The 17,993-nt window shown below is 43.8% G+C and overlaps 1 protein-coding gene and 1 long non-coding RNA gene across 4 annotated transcripts in view; one reads left to right on the top strand and one right to left on the bottom strand.

The window, feature by feature from the left end:
* LOC310907600 overlaps window positions 1-17,993 on the top strand; it is a 544,908-nt gene that overhangs the window by 307,889 nt on the left and 219,026 nt on the right. The gene's annotated exons all lie outside the window — the stretch shown is intronic.
* CRHR2 (corticotropin releasing hormone receptor 2) overlaps window positions 2,812-17,993 on the bottom strand; it is a 140,792-nt gene continuing 125,610 nt past the window's right edge. For all 3 annotated transcript variants that reach the window (XM_083882073.1, XM_083882074.1, XM_083882075.1), the window contains one exon: window positions 2,812-3,953. In XM_083882073.1, coding sequence (XP_083738199.1) covers window positions 3,813-3,953 — 141 coding nt within the window. In that variant the 3' untranslated portion in view covers window positions 2,812-3,812. The remainder of the gene's footprint in view (window positions 3,954-17,993) is intronic.

The following is a 17,993-nucleotide window of genomic DNA, read 5'->3' as shown; positions in this document are numbered from 1 at the left end:
GACACACACGTGCACGGACGTTGTCAGTCCAACAGATCCACCACCGTTTTCCTGGCACAGCTGAGCTGACACTGCTCCTGCTGATCCAAAAGCTGCATCTGAATCATCCCAGACTTGTGCCATAAGTGATTGTTTTGTTGAAAGAGATGCACGGCTTTAAAAGGCATCACAAAGTAAAGAGGAGAGTTTTTTTTTCCTCTAAAGAGATGTGACTTTTTATTCATCTTTGCCTTCCTGCCAGGAGACAGCAAAGGAAAAAGTTTATTTTGAAGAGAGGAGACATGAGCATGTTTCCAAAACCCCTGAAGTGCACATGAAAAAGAGGCAGCAGCCAGACTCTGATCATGTTCATTCTTCTCTTGTCTTAGAGGCATGACTGACAATATCAGGACTAGGATGACGGGACAATCCAGGTTGTAAGGCACCTCAGGAGGTCTCCAGTCCAAACCCCCTACTCACAGCAGGCTCAGAATGTTGCTCAGGGCTTTCTCCATTTGGGTCTTGAAAAACCTCTGAGGATTTTCCCACCTTCACTGGGAAATCTCTCCCACTGCTTAACTGCCTTTATGAGGAAAAACTTTCTCCTTGTATCTCATCTGGCGTTTTGTTACAGTGTGCCTGTTGTCCTCCTGCCTCAAACCACTGTGAAGGGTTTGGGTCTGTCAGCAACCTTGAGGTACTGGCAGGCTGTTGTTAGCTCCATCCAAAATCCTTTTTTTTTTGTTCTGAAATTAGTCCTTTTGCATCTCTGCACACGGAGAGTGCTCCAGACCTGAGAATCTTGGGTGTCCCTGTGACTAATCTTGCTTTAGTTTATTAGTATCTTCTGTACTGGAGTCACCAAATTGGGCACAGCTTCTGGCTGTGGTCTAAGGAGTGCAAAGTAGAAATGAATAATCATTTCCCTCAAAACACCCCAGACCTTTGCTGCCAGGTCACACATCTGGTCTGGGTTGATTTCAGCATCCATGAGCTCCCTGGGTGCTTTTCCACACTGCTGCTCCTCAGCCAAGTCCTCACCTTCAGGAGAGGGCACACATGGCCAAAGAACTCCCTTTTGCTGCCCAGGACATCTGGGGAATGTCTCAGTAGCTCTGCTCACAGGTATTCTGGATAATCATCAAACCATTCATTCACTGTTAAAAGGCAAGATGAACATCACTCAGTGCAAATTCAGAAATGTTTGTTTTCTTGACATGAGGGTGTGTGGCTCACCTCCAGCATTTTTATCAAGGTCTAACCAGTCTAAAATGGAAGGTCTAAAATTGTAGTTGTTGCTTATCTGTTTTGCTCCCAGGTGTTTTTCTTCTGGACTGATTTCCAAAGAGCTAAACTCAAATGAATCAATTTCTGAGCAGCCTCACACGGTGGGATGGCATCAGCAGCTACTCTGGCTGGTTCCCAGGAAAGGTGAGCATTTTGTCATCCCAGCTTGGATGTGCCAAATGCTGCTGGTGACAGATGTTAGCTCTCCACCTGTGGGACCAGCCAGTGCAGCAGAGACAGGAGCAGCACCATTGCTGTCAGGAAAGTCAACTGTGAACTTCTTCCAAAGTCCTGTGGGTGAGAGCTTGCAGAGCTGAAAAGGTTATTTTTATTTTCTTCCAGCTGCACAGTTTCCTTGGGTAGGTACCAAGTGCAGTGGGAGATCAGCCACCTGACTTACTAAGACACAGACCAAGTTTAATTGTCTTCACCTATTTATTTGTCTTAAATGTCCAGTGAATATTACTGTAAGTGACACTAGGGGCATTGCAGCAATAGCCCAAAACACTGGCACAAAGTGGGTGCCCTGGCACTGATATATTCCAGTGCTTCACTGAGGTAAACTTTAAGCTCTAAAGGACCCCAGAGTTAACCATTAGTTCACTGCTCCAGCTACCAAATTTCTTTCCAACTCAGACCTGTTCCATGTCTGTCTGCCACACTCCTGGCAGCACCAAGAACCTACAATTTCAGACAGAATCTGCTGCATTGCAAATCCCTTTTTTCATCCCAGCATGGCCCAGAGCCAGAGCAAACACAGAGAGACTCCCTGTACATATTTCTAACCTGTAGATGTATCCTACCCATCAAACACAAGTGCCAGGGACTGTGCATTGAGACTGTGATGAATAAAAGCACTGACCTGGTCCTATCTCATCAGGCACTCAAATGTCCTGCCTCCCTCTGTTATCTCTTTGAGGCACACGAATCCAAACAAGTCAGGAGAGGAAAAAGTTACAAAATGTTTACTTAAATTTGCTGTTCATTGCCAGCAAGCTCGAAGTTGAATATGACTGAGCTGTTAGGACAAACATCCCCCCCTCCACCCTCCCCAAAAGCAGGGGATTTATAACAGTGTTTTCCAAGAGATTTTCCAGCCCCTGAAAACTAGAGCAACATAAATCTGGAGGTTTAAATCGAGCTTGTGCTGAGAAGTTCTATAAAACATCTGAAGAAAGTTCAGAATAAGCTTGATAAAAATGGAAATAGCATAATTACTCCAGCTCTGGTGAGATGCAGGTGATGGAGAATATACAACACAACATTTTTCTTACTGTTGTGGCAAAGCCCAGTGGAGAGACTGCAGAGGGACAGGGATCCAGTGAACGACCATGAGCTGAGAAGGGAGGCAAATCTTCTTGCATTTAAATGCCTCCTTTGTTAGGATTTTATCATGAGGTTGTTCTTCTTGGCTCATTATCAAACAGGATTTCCTTCCCTGATCTTAGCTACAAAACCACTCTCAAGACAGGTGTCCTCTTCCTTTCCAGAGTAAAGAAAATGATGCCTGGTTTTATTGAAACCAACCCAGAGTAGTGTTTATTATTGAAAATATACAGTATTTTTGAACATCACATAAAAAGCCTGGTAGATACAACTGCTCTAGTTGAAAATGCTCAAGAGATACCTTTGTGCAGCACGTAGCATTATCCTCAGAAAGCAAACATCCTCTTCTCATCATTATTATCTTTACAGTGCTTCCCTTTTGTGTTTTTTTAAACCCAGAAAATGTTGTCCATCCCCACCCCAATCCTCTCAGCTGAAAAAAAAAAAACCAAAACACTTTCCAAAGGCTCTCCACTTACATTGTGCTGGAAGCGTGGGGCTAAGAGGAATGAGAGTATTTTGTAGAGGTACTTAGAGCTACTCCTGTCCTTTGAAAATCTGTGTAAGAGCAGGGCATGGTGCTTGCCAGGCAAAGTGCCCTGTGTGGAACAGTCCAGCGATGCCCTGACAATCCCCAGTCTGTCCAAGAGAGAAATGGGGAAGGCAGATAAATTCAGGCTTTTCACACCACCTTTCAGCTCTTTTTTCTTGCTGCCACGAGTTCTCAAATGAGAGTTTTGAGGAGAAGAAACTTTTTACAAAGAAAACAAGAAAGGGCTGGGCTATTATACACCAAACTGTTGAAATCGTTGGGACTCAATGTACAAGGGTGAGATGGGCAGCGTGTTAAAAATAGTCTCTGTTCACCGTGATACGAAAGGGGGAATAAAAACAAAAATTAAAGGAAGGAGAAAAAAATTGATTATTCCTGCCAGTGTGCTGTTTTAAACTTTGCACTGTGAACTTCCACAGGATGCAGTCAGGGTTGAACCCCTTCCTTCATTGAATCTGTTTTACCACCACCAACTCCAGGAGGCTTTTTCCCGGTTGCCTCAAAGCAGCATCACGGATGTGGGAGATGAGAGGGGACGGGCCCCTCACCGAGAAGAGACCAGCGAGGACAAAAGGAGGAGAGTTTGCAGAGAGGGGCTCTGAGGACAGGAGGATCTGAAGGCCACGGGGTGGTGGTGATGTTGGTGGTGTCTCTGTCCCCGAGGAGGTCACACGGCCGCCGTCTGTTTGATGCTGTGGAAGCTGATGCGGGTGGGGGACGTGGGGATGGACATGGCTCGTGCCACGCGCACCCGCAGGGAGTGGTGGTCCTGCCAGCGGTGCCACCTCTTCCTGGCGGCAGAACGGACCTGGGAGAAAGACATAGCTGTGGTTAAAGCATCCCCCAAAACCCCCAGCACGGTGTTTCCAAATAGGGAAAGGGTTTCAGTTCACCTTCAGACATTTTAGGGAGTTTAACTAGAAAGTTCTGTGTTTTTCTCACTGTAATTGGGTCAGTGCCAGCACAAGGGCATGGATTGGGCTCTGAAGAGTGTAACTCAAAGCCTGTTATTAATTTCATTGACAGCAGGGCAGGTTGTCCCTCCTAAAACATTCAGTATTTAGGAAGTAGCACAAAGGAACTAAGAGGCTTTTTGGAGGGTTCCTAGCAGGGTCTCTAAGACACTTGCGCATGGCTTTGCTTTTGTTTTCTGTAACATTTGCGATTTTGTTCTTTTTATTTATTAAAATTTTTGCTTTACAAAACACCTCTGAAGAGCAGTCTCACTCAAATTATTTTAAGCCAATCTGCAAGGGCTGGACCCTTGGAGATTGATACATCAGCACTAAGGAAGTGAGAGGCTTTTTGGAGTGTCTTACCAAGGTGCAAGAGATCTCTCAGGCACCTGTATGCAGCTTATTGTTTGTTTTCTGTAACATTTGTTATTTTGATATTTTTCCTTATTAAACCTGATTTACAAACCATCCTCGAAAAGCAGTCTCACTAATTAATTATAGCCAATTCTCTGCAGAAGGCTGGGCCCTCAGAGACCGATATATTAGCACATGGCTTATTACACCCTGGCCACTCAGTATCACACAGGAGAGAACATGGAGGGAGAATTTCAGGTGTCCTCTGTAAAGGGATGGTGGACAGTGCTGAGACAATGTTGTCAAGGCACTGAAACACACAGGTGATGCCTTAAGCCTCTAAAGGGGGGAGATGATGCCCTAAGTTTTAGCTTTTGTATTTTCCAGATTCTGTACTGCATTTGTATATAACTCTGAACTTCATATAAAGTGTTAGCAAGTTCTCTTCACAGCTTAGCCAGACAAAACAACCCTTTTCCAGCCCGAGAACCAAGGACACCATTGCAGCTTCAGGTCTAACAAACAACAGCAAATTGAGAGAGAAATCTGGGAGGATGGGACTTCATAACCTGTAATTGGACAATTAACCCCAACATGGAAATGGACCAAAACTTATAAAAGTGTGAAAACTCATGACTGGGTGCCCATCTTGGGTGGAGCCATGGCCAGGTTCTTGTACTGCCCAAGGTGTATCCTTTAAATGCCTTTGATTAAATAATAAACCTACTTTATTCCTTTAACACTCTTCAGCCTCTGTTCCAGGTACCCTCTCAAGGCATCACAGAGACTGAATGGGAGCTTCTAATTCACTGATATTCTCTTCAGTACTTGGAGAAAAAACATGACTTTTACTCACTTCTTGTCTCGTATCTGGTATCTTAAGTACCAAGATAAATCTTGGTATTTGATCTTGATCTTAGATACCAGAGCATTTCAAACAGGCCTGAACATCTGCAAGTGAATCAAGTCCTCAGGATGACTGGACCTGATGGATCCAAGGTCTGTCCAAGACCTGATGGAATTCTTGAAGAGCCCCATCCTGGGGGCCCCTGCTGCCCCCCTTGTGTGTGAAGAAGCACAGGGGATCTAACCAAGCAACACAGGCACACGTGGCCCAGCCCCTGTGAGCACCTGTGATGCTCCACAGCAGCAGCAGAAGGTCATCCTTGAGCAGGTGCTGACCAATAGGTCAGATGAACCTTGAATTTAAGTGTATTTTTTTTTCATGGAGCATAGAAAGAGCACAGGAACTCTGGCTCAAATATATACATCTATAAGCAAGAGAAAAACAGGAGAAAGGAACCCTTAACCTCAGACACAGTGGGAGGGAAGGCTTGAAATACTAAAATAGAGCAAATCCCTGGCAGAAAAGACTCAAAGTCATAACCTGGCATGAAGCATTTGGATCAATTTCTGGATATTCTTGTTGATATCTGCTTACTGTAGAGAGGAAAGCAATTCAGACCCCTAATCCAGGGAGATAAATAAGCCAACAAAATTAGGTGAGAGGAATCTGGGCCCAGTTTCCTGGAGAGTCCAAAGCCTGTTGTATTCTTGACACTTGGAAAGGATGCTGATGTTCTGCTGCCAACCTGAAATCTGGTGAACCTTGACAGAAGCATTGTTACATAAAACTTCTGTATCAAGCCAGAGCCTCCTTTACCAAAACCACATATTTTTACCAAGAGGGGTTATAATAATGTAATATAGACATTGCACCTCAACTATTGACCTATAGATCTCCTCCTGACCAAGACAGAACCAGTCAATGAGGGGATGATTCATCTCCTTCTAAAGCAGGTGTTCAAAACAGGCCAGAGATTCATGGTCAGATGGAAAATACTTACTTCACTTAATTGGTTATAAAGTGAGTCTAGACAACCAGCTCTATTTAAGACGTCTGGATTATAAATTTAGATGAGTTCAGACAATATTGATATCTAACCCCGGATATTTTTTAGTCCTTAATGTACTTATTTCCACTGCATACCCCAAAAGTAAAGGATTGTTTCAAACCTCGTTTTACCATGGACAAGGGGAACTTTGGGTATTATCAGCAGTGATGCTGTTGTGGAGGAGACCACAAAGGGATCAGCTGCCATGGCAACTGCACAAGGCCTTGGAGCAGCTTTCAGAGCCTGTGAAGCCCATGCTGGCACAGGTTCTCAGCTCTCAGCACCTGGGTGAGGTCAATCAAAGCCACCCTGGGCGTGTCTGTCACCACCACTGGTGCTGCAGGGAAGGTGGAGACGAGAAACAACTGCCCAAAGATGAAGAGTCACTGCTTTTCTTCATTTCTTTGAAAGCCTGGGGATTGTCTGCCGGGGCTCTGTAAGGGCTACTCAAAACCCAAAGAAACACACACGGTCTCCAACCTCACTTCAGAGCAGCTCAAACATCCTGAGGGTGCTCAGGTGAGTTGAAGAGCTCCAGGATTAGAGGTGTTTCCAACCCAAACCACACCCTGTCAGCTTTAGGTGGCCCAGATGAACAGAGTAAAGGCTTGATGGCTAAAATATAGAAGAGTTCATAAGGAGGACACAGAAAGGGGGAAACTGCTCTCCTTCTCTTGGCTGGTTTCAATTTTCACATTTCTGGGTGGGCTTCCAGAGCCCTGGGCTGTAGCACTGCTACTGAGAAACTGTGGTCTGGCAGCAAACAATCCTCTCTCATCACAGCTTTGTCCACGAAAAACCCTCCACAGCTTTATAAGTTCCAGCCTGGAAAACAGTTTTGCAATTGCCTCTTTGGTGCCTTTTCAGGGGAATCCTGTACCTGGAAATGTGACTTTTCTATCAGAGCTCTTCTAGAAGGCAGAGATTGGGCAAATCAGAGCAGAAGATTTCTTTCTTTGGTTGTTTTCTCAACTATCCGTGATCTGTGCTGCTGCCACGGTTGACATGGTGGTTTTAGGTTATAGCCTGGACTCAGTGATCTCAGACTGATTTCCAACCTAGTTGATGCTGTGATTTAAGACAAGCAGCTGCAGATTTCTCAGGCAAGGCAAGGAGAAAGACATGATGGATTTCTTCTAATTTTGAATTAATGATTTGTTTCAATATAAATAATAAAAGGTTTTTTTAGTAGGGGTCAGACAGAACCTAATGAAACAAAGAACATGAGGGAACTGGAGAAAGAGAAGAGAGAACACCCAATGAAAGGGGAATTAAAGACAGCACTGTCAGGAAGAGCATGATCATCATGAATGATTTGGAGATGAGAATGAGAACAGTGTGGTTAAACAACAGTGCAGAGGGTTTCTGGAAGAGCCTCTCATTATGGAGCAGTAGCTCCAACACCTCTCTGCCAGTTTTATGATGGGGTTTGGTCAGGTTATAGAATGAGCTGAATGCCACAGTTATACGGAAGAGCAGAGTCAGGATGGACAGACATCATGATGGACTGCTGACCATCATCCCCTTCTCACCAAACTGATCTCCCTGGCTCACTGAACCCTCCTGGGAAAGCAGGAACACTGGAAAGCTGTGCCATGGTAATATACTTTTCTGGAAGTTCACTACTTGCAAACCTACCATGGTTCCATCTGGAGTGGCAGAGAGATCCTGGCTCCTGATTCTGGATGGGAGGGAGGATATAATGCACACCCACAGGGAAATCCATGTGCCAGAGCCCATGCAAAGAGGGAGGCACCTCCCCTGAGAGATTCACACCTAGTCCTGGCCAATTATCACAGGATCACTGAATGGTTTGGGTTGGAAGAGACCTTAAGTTCATCTCATTCCAACCCCCTGCCATGGACAGGGACACCTTCCACTGGACCAGGTTGCTCCAAGCCCCGTCCAATTCCTGGATCCATTATTTATGTTTCCAATCCAGACAGTGGAGAGAGAGAGACAATTCCCCTGAGGATGGCACTTGGATATGTGGGATGGAACAGTCCTTGCTCCTCTGGGTACAAATCCAGCTTAACTGAAGGCTAGGCGCCTCAGGCAAGTGTTTTAAGCAACACATGAAGTGTCAGACCACTGCCACGGGAAATTGTCCCATGAAGACCTGACATGCAGAGGATGTTGCTTCTGGAATGCTCCTTTCTCCCCAGATGTCACCAAAAGCTAAGATACTGTCAGAGAAAAATTTCTTCCTGTCTTCTGCAGTGAAATTTTTTCTTTTCTGAGCAACCAGTGTGAAGAGATACTTACTCAGCCAATGAAGCCAGATTAGATTTATCATTTGTGCTTCAAGCCAACCAAGTCAAAAAGAGCCACCTGGAGATAAAGATGTGAGTCTAAACAAGCAGTTGGCTTTTGTGATATGGTTTGAGACAGGATTAAAAGAAATAACAAAAATGCTGTCTTATTGTACAGCTGGGGTCATTCCTAATGAACTGGGCACATGGAAATGGCATCTGCACTTTTAAGGGTGAGGGCAAAGCATTTTTAAATGACAGATTAATTAACTGCAATTAGTATGTGACCAGAGTGTAAGCAGAAATGGTTAAGATCAAATTTCTATCTTGTACTTGAACTCAGAAACAAAATTCTAGCTTAACTTTAGGTAAGAAAATAAAAAAAACCTGGCTGTGGCTGCTGTAATAAGACACCAAATAAAGCTGTTGCACAGTGGAAAAGAAAAAGAAAAAGAGGATGAAAAATACCAACTATCAAATATGGTTGTTAATCTCTGGAAGAGCAGCCTCCTCTATTTATTTATTAAGCATTCCTAGAGTCAGGAGCATGCCCTAGAGCCAGCATTAGCACATTTATGACCTGAAATTGCCAGCAGTGGCCTGTAACAGCCCAAGGATGCTCCAGGCTGTGGTTAGAGCTCCACAAGGAGTCTTGGGAACACAAATTATCAGCCTCACCTCTGTGGAACTTGAGTTGCTTGAGAGGACCAAAATTATCCCTGCTCTGAGCACAGAGCTGGGCGCCTGTGTTGACCCTGGGTCTGTCTTTTTTTTTGCACATAGGTCCTCTTCGAGAATTGCCTTTTTCAGCTCTTTCTGCTTTGTGTACAGTGAATAATCACAGTTTCTGAGCGTGTGGTCAAATCAGGTTTGCCAACATTATTTGTGCCTACAGAGTGTGGGCACTGCTTTGGAACAGTCAAGAAAAAGGATTTGGATAATGGAATGAAAGCAAATCAGTGGGTGACAGTTCTTCTCTTCTGACAGCATCACCTAACCAGGGACTTGTCAAACTTTTAGATCATATTAAATAAAAAAAAATTGTTAGAAACATCTCTTCCCTCTCCTCCACAGCAGAATAATAAAAATAATGAAAGAGATGGAGAGAAGGATGAAAACATTTAGAGAAGGTTTTCTCTTGACAAGATAAACATCAACTTTGTACTGCTCTTATCTGTGCTAGACACTGGCTAATTTCTTGCAGCCATCAACTAGAAATGAGCTGACAAAAGAACCTTGAGCAACATCAAAAACCAGATTTTGGAAGAAATGTCGTGTGTCATTAGCAGAAAGGAATAAGTTTTGATCCACTTACACAGAACAAAGAGGCCCATTCACCTGGGGCTTTTTGACATAATAATACTAAAATATAATAGTTATGTAGGTGTATGATAAGAAAAGCAGGAATAAATGAGCTGCCATGGTAATGGAAGTTGGAATGAGGACTATTGGGATCCTCTGTCCCCAGGGGACATCCCTCACCTGGAAGTGTTGACAAATGAGGGCCAGACAGACAGCAGGTCCTCTCTGTCTGTAGAATAATCACAGAATATCAGAATGGTTTGAGTTGGAAGGAATTTAAAAATCATCTCATTCCACTCTCCTGACACCGGCAGGGACACTTTCCACTATCCCAGGTTGCTCCAAACCCCATCCAACCTGGCCTTGGACACTTCCAAGGATCCAGGGCAGCCACAGCTTCTCTGGGCACCCTGTGCCTCCCCACCCTCACAGGGAAGAATTTAATCCTAATATCCAATCTGTATATTCACAGTGTTCAGTAGTCTGTGACTGATTAAGTTCTTGCTTTGCTCAAATGCCACTTTTTATTTCCAGAAATCCTGATAAGAAGGCAAATTAATTAAATGAGCAAGATTTACATAGATCTCGATGGGCTTTAAAAAAGATTGATTTTCTTTTTTTTCTCTGAAAACAGGTTGCAGTGGTGAATTTAACAACTTCCACCTCCATTTAAGCACCTTTTGTGCTGTGTTTCAGATCCTTGTTCTGCAGTTGGAGGTGACTGGAGAGTAATTTTGGACTTTTAAATAACTTCAAACAGCAGTGCGAACTGTGGAAGGTTGATGAAGATTGAATCCATCTTTTTGTAAGCTACAGATGGACAAGAGGGACTTCCAAGCAATGTCCAGATCAGCAAAATAGATCTTTAAATTCCAAGGCACTGGTCTCACTGAGCCTGACTCTGCAGTGAAATTCACTTCCATGAGATTTTTGAAGTCCTGGCCTCTCCCTGTGTCCAGCAGAGACTTAGTAAGGCTAAAGGTATTGGCAACACCTCATCAAAAAGAGACAACTAAAATAGTTCAGTTGAAATCTGCCCTCATTTGTGTGAATCACTGCCTATAAATGAAGCTGAATGTGATACGCTCAGCTGGTTATGTGCATGTATTAGGTGTTTAAGATTTTGGGGGGGAAAATCTCATCCATTTCTTAACAGAACTTAAATAAATATAAGGTGATGCCTTAAATGGTAATTTAGAAGTTTTCCAAAGGTTCAGGGTGTCTCTCAGGGAGGAGGGATGGCAAATGCTGTATTTAATAGTAAATGCTGTGAAGCAGCTGTTGGTCAAACCTCTCCAGGTCCTCGGAAGGATCAAGCACAGAATGATTTGAAACAAAGACACAGAGTGGCCTAAGCACAGAGACTCCATGGCTGACACACCTGTGGATCTCCAGGTGAGGAATTTTAATGCTCCCAGAGAGACAGGAGTGTCTTCATCCATGTTTTTAATAGATAAACTCCAGCACTGAGCAGCTGCACCTGTGCCCTACCCTGCTGGTGTGGCTTTGCAGGGCTCCCACAGACCCAACACCCCTCAGGCCAAGGGTGCTCATGTTACCATCACACAAAATATTGAGCTGAACACCCCCAGGAAGATGCCATTGTCAGCAGTTAATCCTGCCCAGGTCAGCAAGGGATGTAGCCAAAACAACCTGCAAGGCTCAAAGGGAACAAAACCAAAGCTTGGGTAGAATGTTGGGTTTTGTTTCAACAGGTACCCCACATCACACCACTGTTAATGTAACATTGTTATGGGGTTGTTTTTCTGCCCCCAAAAATTATCCTGCTTAATTTGTCTGTAATTCCCCCTTTTTTATTTTTGTTTTTTCCCCAGGGTCTTTGGCAGCAATTCTTTACAATCTGGGGGTATTTTCACAGCACCTGCCAGCCTGGGATGTCAAAGTTTATTTCTAAGACCACAGCAGTGAAATTTTGTTATCATAAATAACAGTTCAAGAAGCTACAACAATTCTGACTGGGCATAAAGATCTGCCACACATTTTTGTGTATAAATAATTGCTGCTCCTTTCTTCTGGGCCAAAAAGGACCAGAACTACCCACAGCAGAGGGAGTCCATGGGTGCACCCAGCCCACCTCAAGCCCCTGTGGTTTTTTGGGTGCTCTGAAGTCACCCTCACATCAGCAGTGGTGTGATGACCAGGAAAATGGGATGGGGAAGGACTCTCAGAGCAGATGGAATTGAACTTTAGCCCTCTACTCCACCTCCATATTCATATTTATTCAGAGATTTTAAGGAATGTTTAATAGATGTCCTTTGGGCTCGGGATGAATAATGTGGAGCCTGGCTGGGCTGATGGGCAGGGGGATGATGAGTAACCATTCCAGGGGTGACTCAGAGTTGGCAGTTCTAATGAACAGCCTCCCAAGATGATCAGATCAAAGGAAGCCACTTCGAGCTTAATAGATTTTGAGAGACAGATGGTGCTTGGCTAAAGGGTCAAGAGAAAAAAAATGAAACATATTTATCCCTGCCTTGCACCTTGTTGTGAGAATAATTTACAGTGGCATCTGATCTATTCCTCTGTGATGATGTTTTCTCTCCAAGCCAGCTAATTGCTTTCCATTTTAAATGTCATTTCATAGATGCTTATTGATATTGGTCAGATAACACCGAATCTGAGTCCTGAGCTAAGAATTCAGGCTCTAAAAGGATGTTTTCAGACTTAGGTCTGGCTGGTTATGTGTCCATCCAGGATATGGATAGAAATGAAGGATGGGCATTTAATTATGGACACAGAACCCATGAATTATAGAAAAATTAAGGTTGGAAGGGACATCAGAAGGCCTCTGGTCCCATGCCATGATCAGAGCACATCCAGCACAGTGGTTTTATCCAGTTTTGAGATTATGTCAGGGTCTTATCAAGTAATTTTGAGCACGAACAAGGACAGAGATTTCAGAACACTTTTGAGCTCTTCTTCCAGTGCTTAAAGATCCTTATTATTACATTTTTTTCTTCCCTGTTTAATCAGGATTTGCCTTGTTCCCTTCACTCAGTTTCAGAGTGGACGTTGCTCTTCCCTGAGCAGCCCCTCATCAAGCACCATCCCTCTAAAGACATGGGTTATTCTCAAACACTGTCACCTCCATTCTCAGCTCTGTGTTGGGATCTCCCATCATGGCTGATAACCTTTCCAAGGATCACAGAACTCCCTGAGGGATCTAGTGGTCACTGGAAATTGCATGAAGCACCCAGTAACAAGAATAAATGATCCCTGGAGGCAGAGATTCTTATTCCTCCGTCATCCTCTTGTTCCCATCATCATTGCTGAGGTAGCAGGAGTGGAGCCAGACCTATCTGGGATATGAAACACTATAAAAGCACTCCTTGCCTCTCTCTGAAATATTTTAGTTTGTCTCAGGAGAAAACCATCACTGTTGAGAAGGTGTGGCTAAAAGGTAGACACGACACCAGGAAGGGAACTGGGTGGAAGATCCATCTTCCTCTGAAGAAGCTTCATCTGGAATCAGTCAAAGGTAGAAGAGAAATGCTGGAAGTGCTGCACCCATCTTCCCCTGAGAAGAAGGTGCACATTAAAGAACTGAAACAAAAAAGTGACCTGCAGTGAAAATTCTCCAGCAGGAGTTGTGTGGGAACGCATTTCTCCAGCACAGTTTCAAGGCATTCACAGAATCACACAATCATTGCATGGTTTGGCTTGGAAGTCACCAAGGCTTGGATTAAATCTCATCCAATCCCACCCCCACCATGGGCACCTTCCACTATCCCAGGTTGCTCCAAGCCCTGTCCAGCCTGGCCTTGGACACTTCCAGGGATCCAGGGGCAGCCACAACTTCTCTGGGCACCCTGTGCCAGGGCCTCACCGCCCTCACAAAGAATAATTTCTTCCCAATATCCAATCCAAACCTGCACTCTCTCAATTTGAAGCCATTTCCCCTTGTCCTGTCACTACGTGCTCTTGTGAAGTCTATCCTTGTTCCAAAAAAATTCCATCCTAAACTTTTTTTTTTTTTTTTTTAAATCCAGTGTTATCTGAAATTAAATTCAGTCTTATGATTAGTAAGTTGACTGAAAAAAATTTGGAGGAGCATCTTGTTTTTTGCAGTCATTGAAAAAGAAGTTCACAAGCTGCGTTGTTCACTCTTCTGAAGTGGCATCCAACATAAATGCATACAGATTTTTCATTATGCCAGTTTTCATAACATCTCAAATTCTCAGAAACCTCTCACTGTCAATTTTCTTGGAAGTCCAGAGATGCTCTTTTCCACTTGAATTAAATGAAATTTGCATATTTTAGCCCTCTAGTGTTTCTCTATGTCCAAAACCAGATAAGTCTTTTCCATAAATTCTCTAAACAAATTAATGAGTCAAGTGCCAACGGCCCCTTGTGTCCATCCATGGCACACACACTTCATTCAAAACAGCTTCAGAACTTTTCAGAAGCAATAAAACATAAAAAGCTGTAAACTTTTAATCTAAACTGCTTTTCCTCCATGGATTCACTGCAATAATTTGTGTATAAAGTGTCAGCTCGGAAAGAGGGAAGGGAACAGAGCTGGGGAAGGGTCTGGAGCACAAATCTGATGAGGAGCAGCTGAGGGAGCTGAGAAAGGGACTCAGCCTGGAGAAAAGGAGGATCAGGGGGGACCTTGTGGCTCTGCACAACTCCCTGACAGGAGGGGACAGCCAGGGGGGGGATTGGGCTCTGCTCCCACCTCACAAGTGATAGGACAAGAGGAAATGGCCTCAAATTGCAACAGGGGAGGTTTAAATTGGATCTTTGGAACAATTTCTTCACTGAAAGGGTGGTCAGGCATTGAAACGGGCTGAAAAACAAACTGTGGGAATCCCCATCCTTGGAAGTGTCAAAAACTGTAGATGGGACCATGGTTCAGTGGAGGGCTTGGCAGTGTGTGGTTAATGGTTGAACTTGATGATTTTAGATTGGTTCTTTGATTTTCTGATTTTTTATCTCCAGCTGAGGGGCCTGACACACCCTCTCTCACTGCAGCCAAGAAAGCCAGTCCAGAAGCTTTGTGAAACACTGTGTTCTGTGGAAAAGAGGGCAAGGGAGGTGACTGCATGCCCAGGGCAAATGTCCACTCAAAAACAAAGGAAATAAACTCATCCCCTTTAAAATTCTTTGCAAATGGACTACAATTTAATGGCTTCACTTTTTCCCTTCAGTGATGCCACATCTATGAGACCAAATCACTGAAAATCAGGACATTTTTTGGTGGTATCAGGTGTTACCAAGGTGTCACTTTTGGTTAGATCTCAAGGTATGTTTGTTTAAATCAATGGAAGTCGCAGAGGAAAAACCTCTCAGCTGTTTCATTTTCCAAACTTCAAAGACAGAACTCGAAGGGACAAAAACTGCATATAAGAAAATCCCAGAATCCCAAAATATCTCAGTTTGGAAGGGATCCATGAGGATCATTGAGTCCAAGCCTTGCCAGCTCTGTAGGCAAACTCTTCTCTGGAACAGCTTCTCACATTCTGAGTGTTTTTAAGATGTTGATTTTGATCAACATCTTTTAGTTGTAGAGAGGTTTTGAAGCTACACAGACTGCAATGCTCAGATATTGTGGGAAGTGGACTGAGGGATACAGCATAAAGCTACCAGAGCCAGCAGAATTTTCCTCTTTATTTTCAGTTCACACAGGTTTGTTAGCACACAGAGTTCCATTTCCTGTGATTCTATCGAAATGCAGCCTTAAGTAATTATTTCTGCCATTTGCTCAGATTCCAGTAACTGCGATTAACACATCCCCTGTACCCAAACCAAGTGATTTTCACATCAGATTGAGAAATAGTCTCAACATTTACTAAATCTCTCTGCAAAATCTCTATGTGCACTTTAAAATACAGGCAGTAAATTCATTGCACAATTTCCTTTCCTCATAAAGGGCTGGGGTTAATTGTAGCCTCTCCTTATTCTGAGAAGATTAAAATCCAGCACAACTGTGCAAAGGCTGCATCCCATTCCAGCCCTGAGAGGAAAGGAATTTTGCATGGGTCCCTCAGTGGCTGCTGAAAACAACATCACCCCTTCTCCTATATTTGCTATTATTCTCCTTCTTCCTGAAAAATACTTCCTGATGAGAAAACTCAGTGAAATCACACACTGAGCCTCAGGAAAAAAAACCCCAAACAAACCCAAATCAGGGTTTTTAATGTGGTTATTTAGGCTGTAGGGAGTAGAACATCCTTACAGCCATTCTTTCACACCTGAGGAACCCACAGTGGTGTTTCCTCTGTCTTCCACTGAATAGCAGTTTTTAGTCCCACAGCAAAAGGAAACACATAAATTGTGAAGGGACAAGTCTCCTGGACATGAAGCAGTTATTGAACATCTCATGAAGGATATTTTGAGTTTTTTTCTGAGGACAATCCATAATTTTTGAGCTCTGCTACACACAGTTACTGGCAGTTTGTAAATACCCAGCGGGATGTGTATCAAATATGGGGTTGCAGAGATGCAGTTGAGATCACAGCATTATTAAAGCCTCAACTGATGGATTTTCCAGGCTTTTTGCTTGTGTCATCATTTGGAGCAAGCCTGGCTCTGTGGGGAATGAGTAACCTGATAAAGACCATTCCATGCATTTAAGGAACCCAGCTCTGCTCTAACTGGAAAACCTGAAGTATTTAAAACCTTCTGAGACAGTAACTTATCAGCCCATCTACCACAGAGACAGGAACATCAGCCTCACTGAGGAGATAATAACAAAGCTTCAGTGATATCTATGAAACTTTCAGGCTACTCCTCAGAGTTTATTTTCCCCTTTTTTGAGCAAAATCTGGCACCTCATGGGGATTGAGTGGCATTGTCTTCATCACCGCTCCTAGTGGAGATGCCTGGCTGGGAGCAGCTCAGCTTTTATTTAAAATAGTTTACTGCAAGATGCAAATTTGTGCTCTGGACAGTGTGATAACACACTCAGAAAGCTCTGAATATTCACTGAGTTTGCTGCTTTCTTCACTGCTGTGCAAAGGTGAGGCTAGACCAGAACAGGCAATTTTATCCTTTATGATGTTCCAAAAAAAACTTCTCCCAGTACATTAAGATGAGCCCATAGCTTTTTCACAGTTTTGAAATAGACAATATTGTAATATTTGGGGGGTTTGGACTAATGTTATACCTCAAAGAAGCAGTCAGAGAGTTGTTATGATTTAGTTAGTCAAGTGGAAGTTGCACATTCGATGCCAAAAAATGCTACAGGGAAGCATTTCCCTCCCAAATTCAGCTTTTGTGGGTGCCCCCATGCCAGCAGGGTGTCTGGGCATGCAGTGGAGAGCCAGCCCAGACTGCCAGCAAAGATTGGAGCTGCTCAGGTGAGCAGATGGAGGTGTCTCTTGTAGCCTAAGCTGAGGAAAAGATTAAAAAGCAAAAAGGTTGTATTGACTGGCTTGAATTACTGACACAGAGCCATTTGAGATACCACCTGGTTTTCCCACATCCCAGCCAGATGTGAATCTTCTCCAGATGCTCTATCAGCTGTAAGAGCCACACAGATACCTCAGATCCTCTGCAGCCTCCCCAGCAGCACCAGATATCTGAGCTTAGGGAAATGAATCGACATCCCAAGCTGGGTGTCTCAACCTTGGAGTGACCTCCTCAGAAATGCCTGTTCCCACAGTGACAGCAATGTGACACAGCTGGAAAATCACTCCTGGGATCATTCCAGATCTCCCAGTGGATTGTTATCAAGGCCTAGAAGTGCATGAGGTGAGTAATCCTCCTTTGACAGGCTCTGATTATGTCTGAACTCATCAAAGCTACAGGAGATGGGAAGTTGGCTCATGGCTTTGGACAGACAGCTTCAGACTGCTGGAGGGAAAGGGATATTTGGATATTTCTCCCAGTAAAAAGGGCTGAAAGAATGCCAGAACAGCCAAAAGAGTGAAAACCTGCTGTGAACAGCCCACAGCTCCAAGTCTGAGTGCCACAAAAAGGATGTGGGGTCACACAAAGTCCTGACTGGCTCTAAGATCACATAAGCCTGAGCTCCAGCCCCTGATGGTCACTAGGACACAAGTGATAATAAAAAAAGGAAAAAAGACATTTTAAAAGCCTCCTGTGTACAGGAAGATTCTCCTTC

The sequence above is a fragment of the Zosterops lateralis genome (assembly GCF_965231275.1).
Source record: "Zosterops lateralis genome assembly, chromosome: 1".
Classification (NCBI taxonomy): Eukaryota; Metazoa; Chordata; class Aves; order Passeriformes; family Zosteropidae; genus Zosterops; species Zosterops lateralis.
This window is presented reverse-complemented; position numbering and strand designations above follow the sequence as displayed.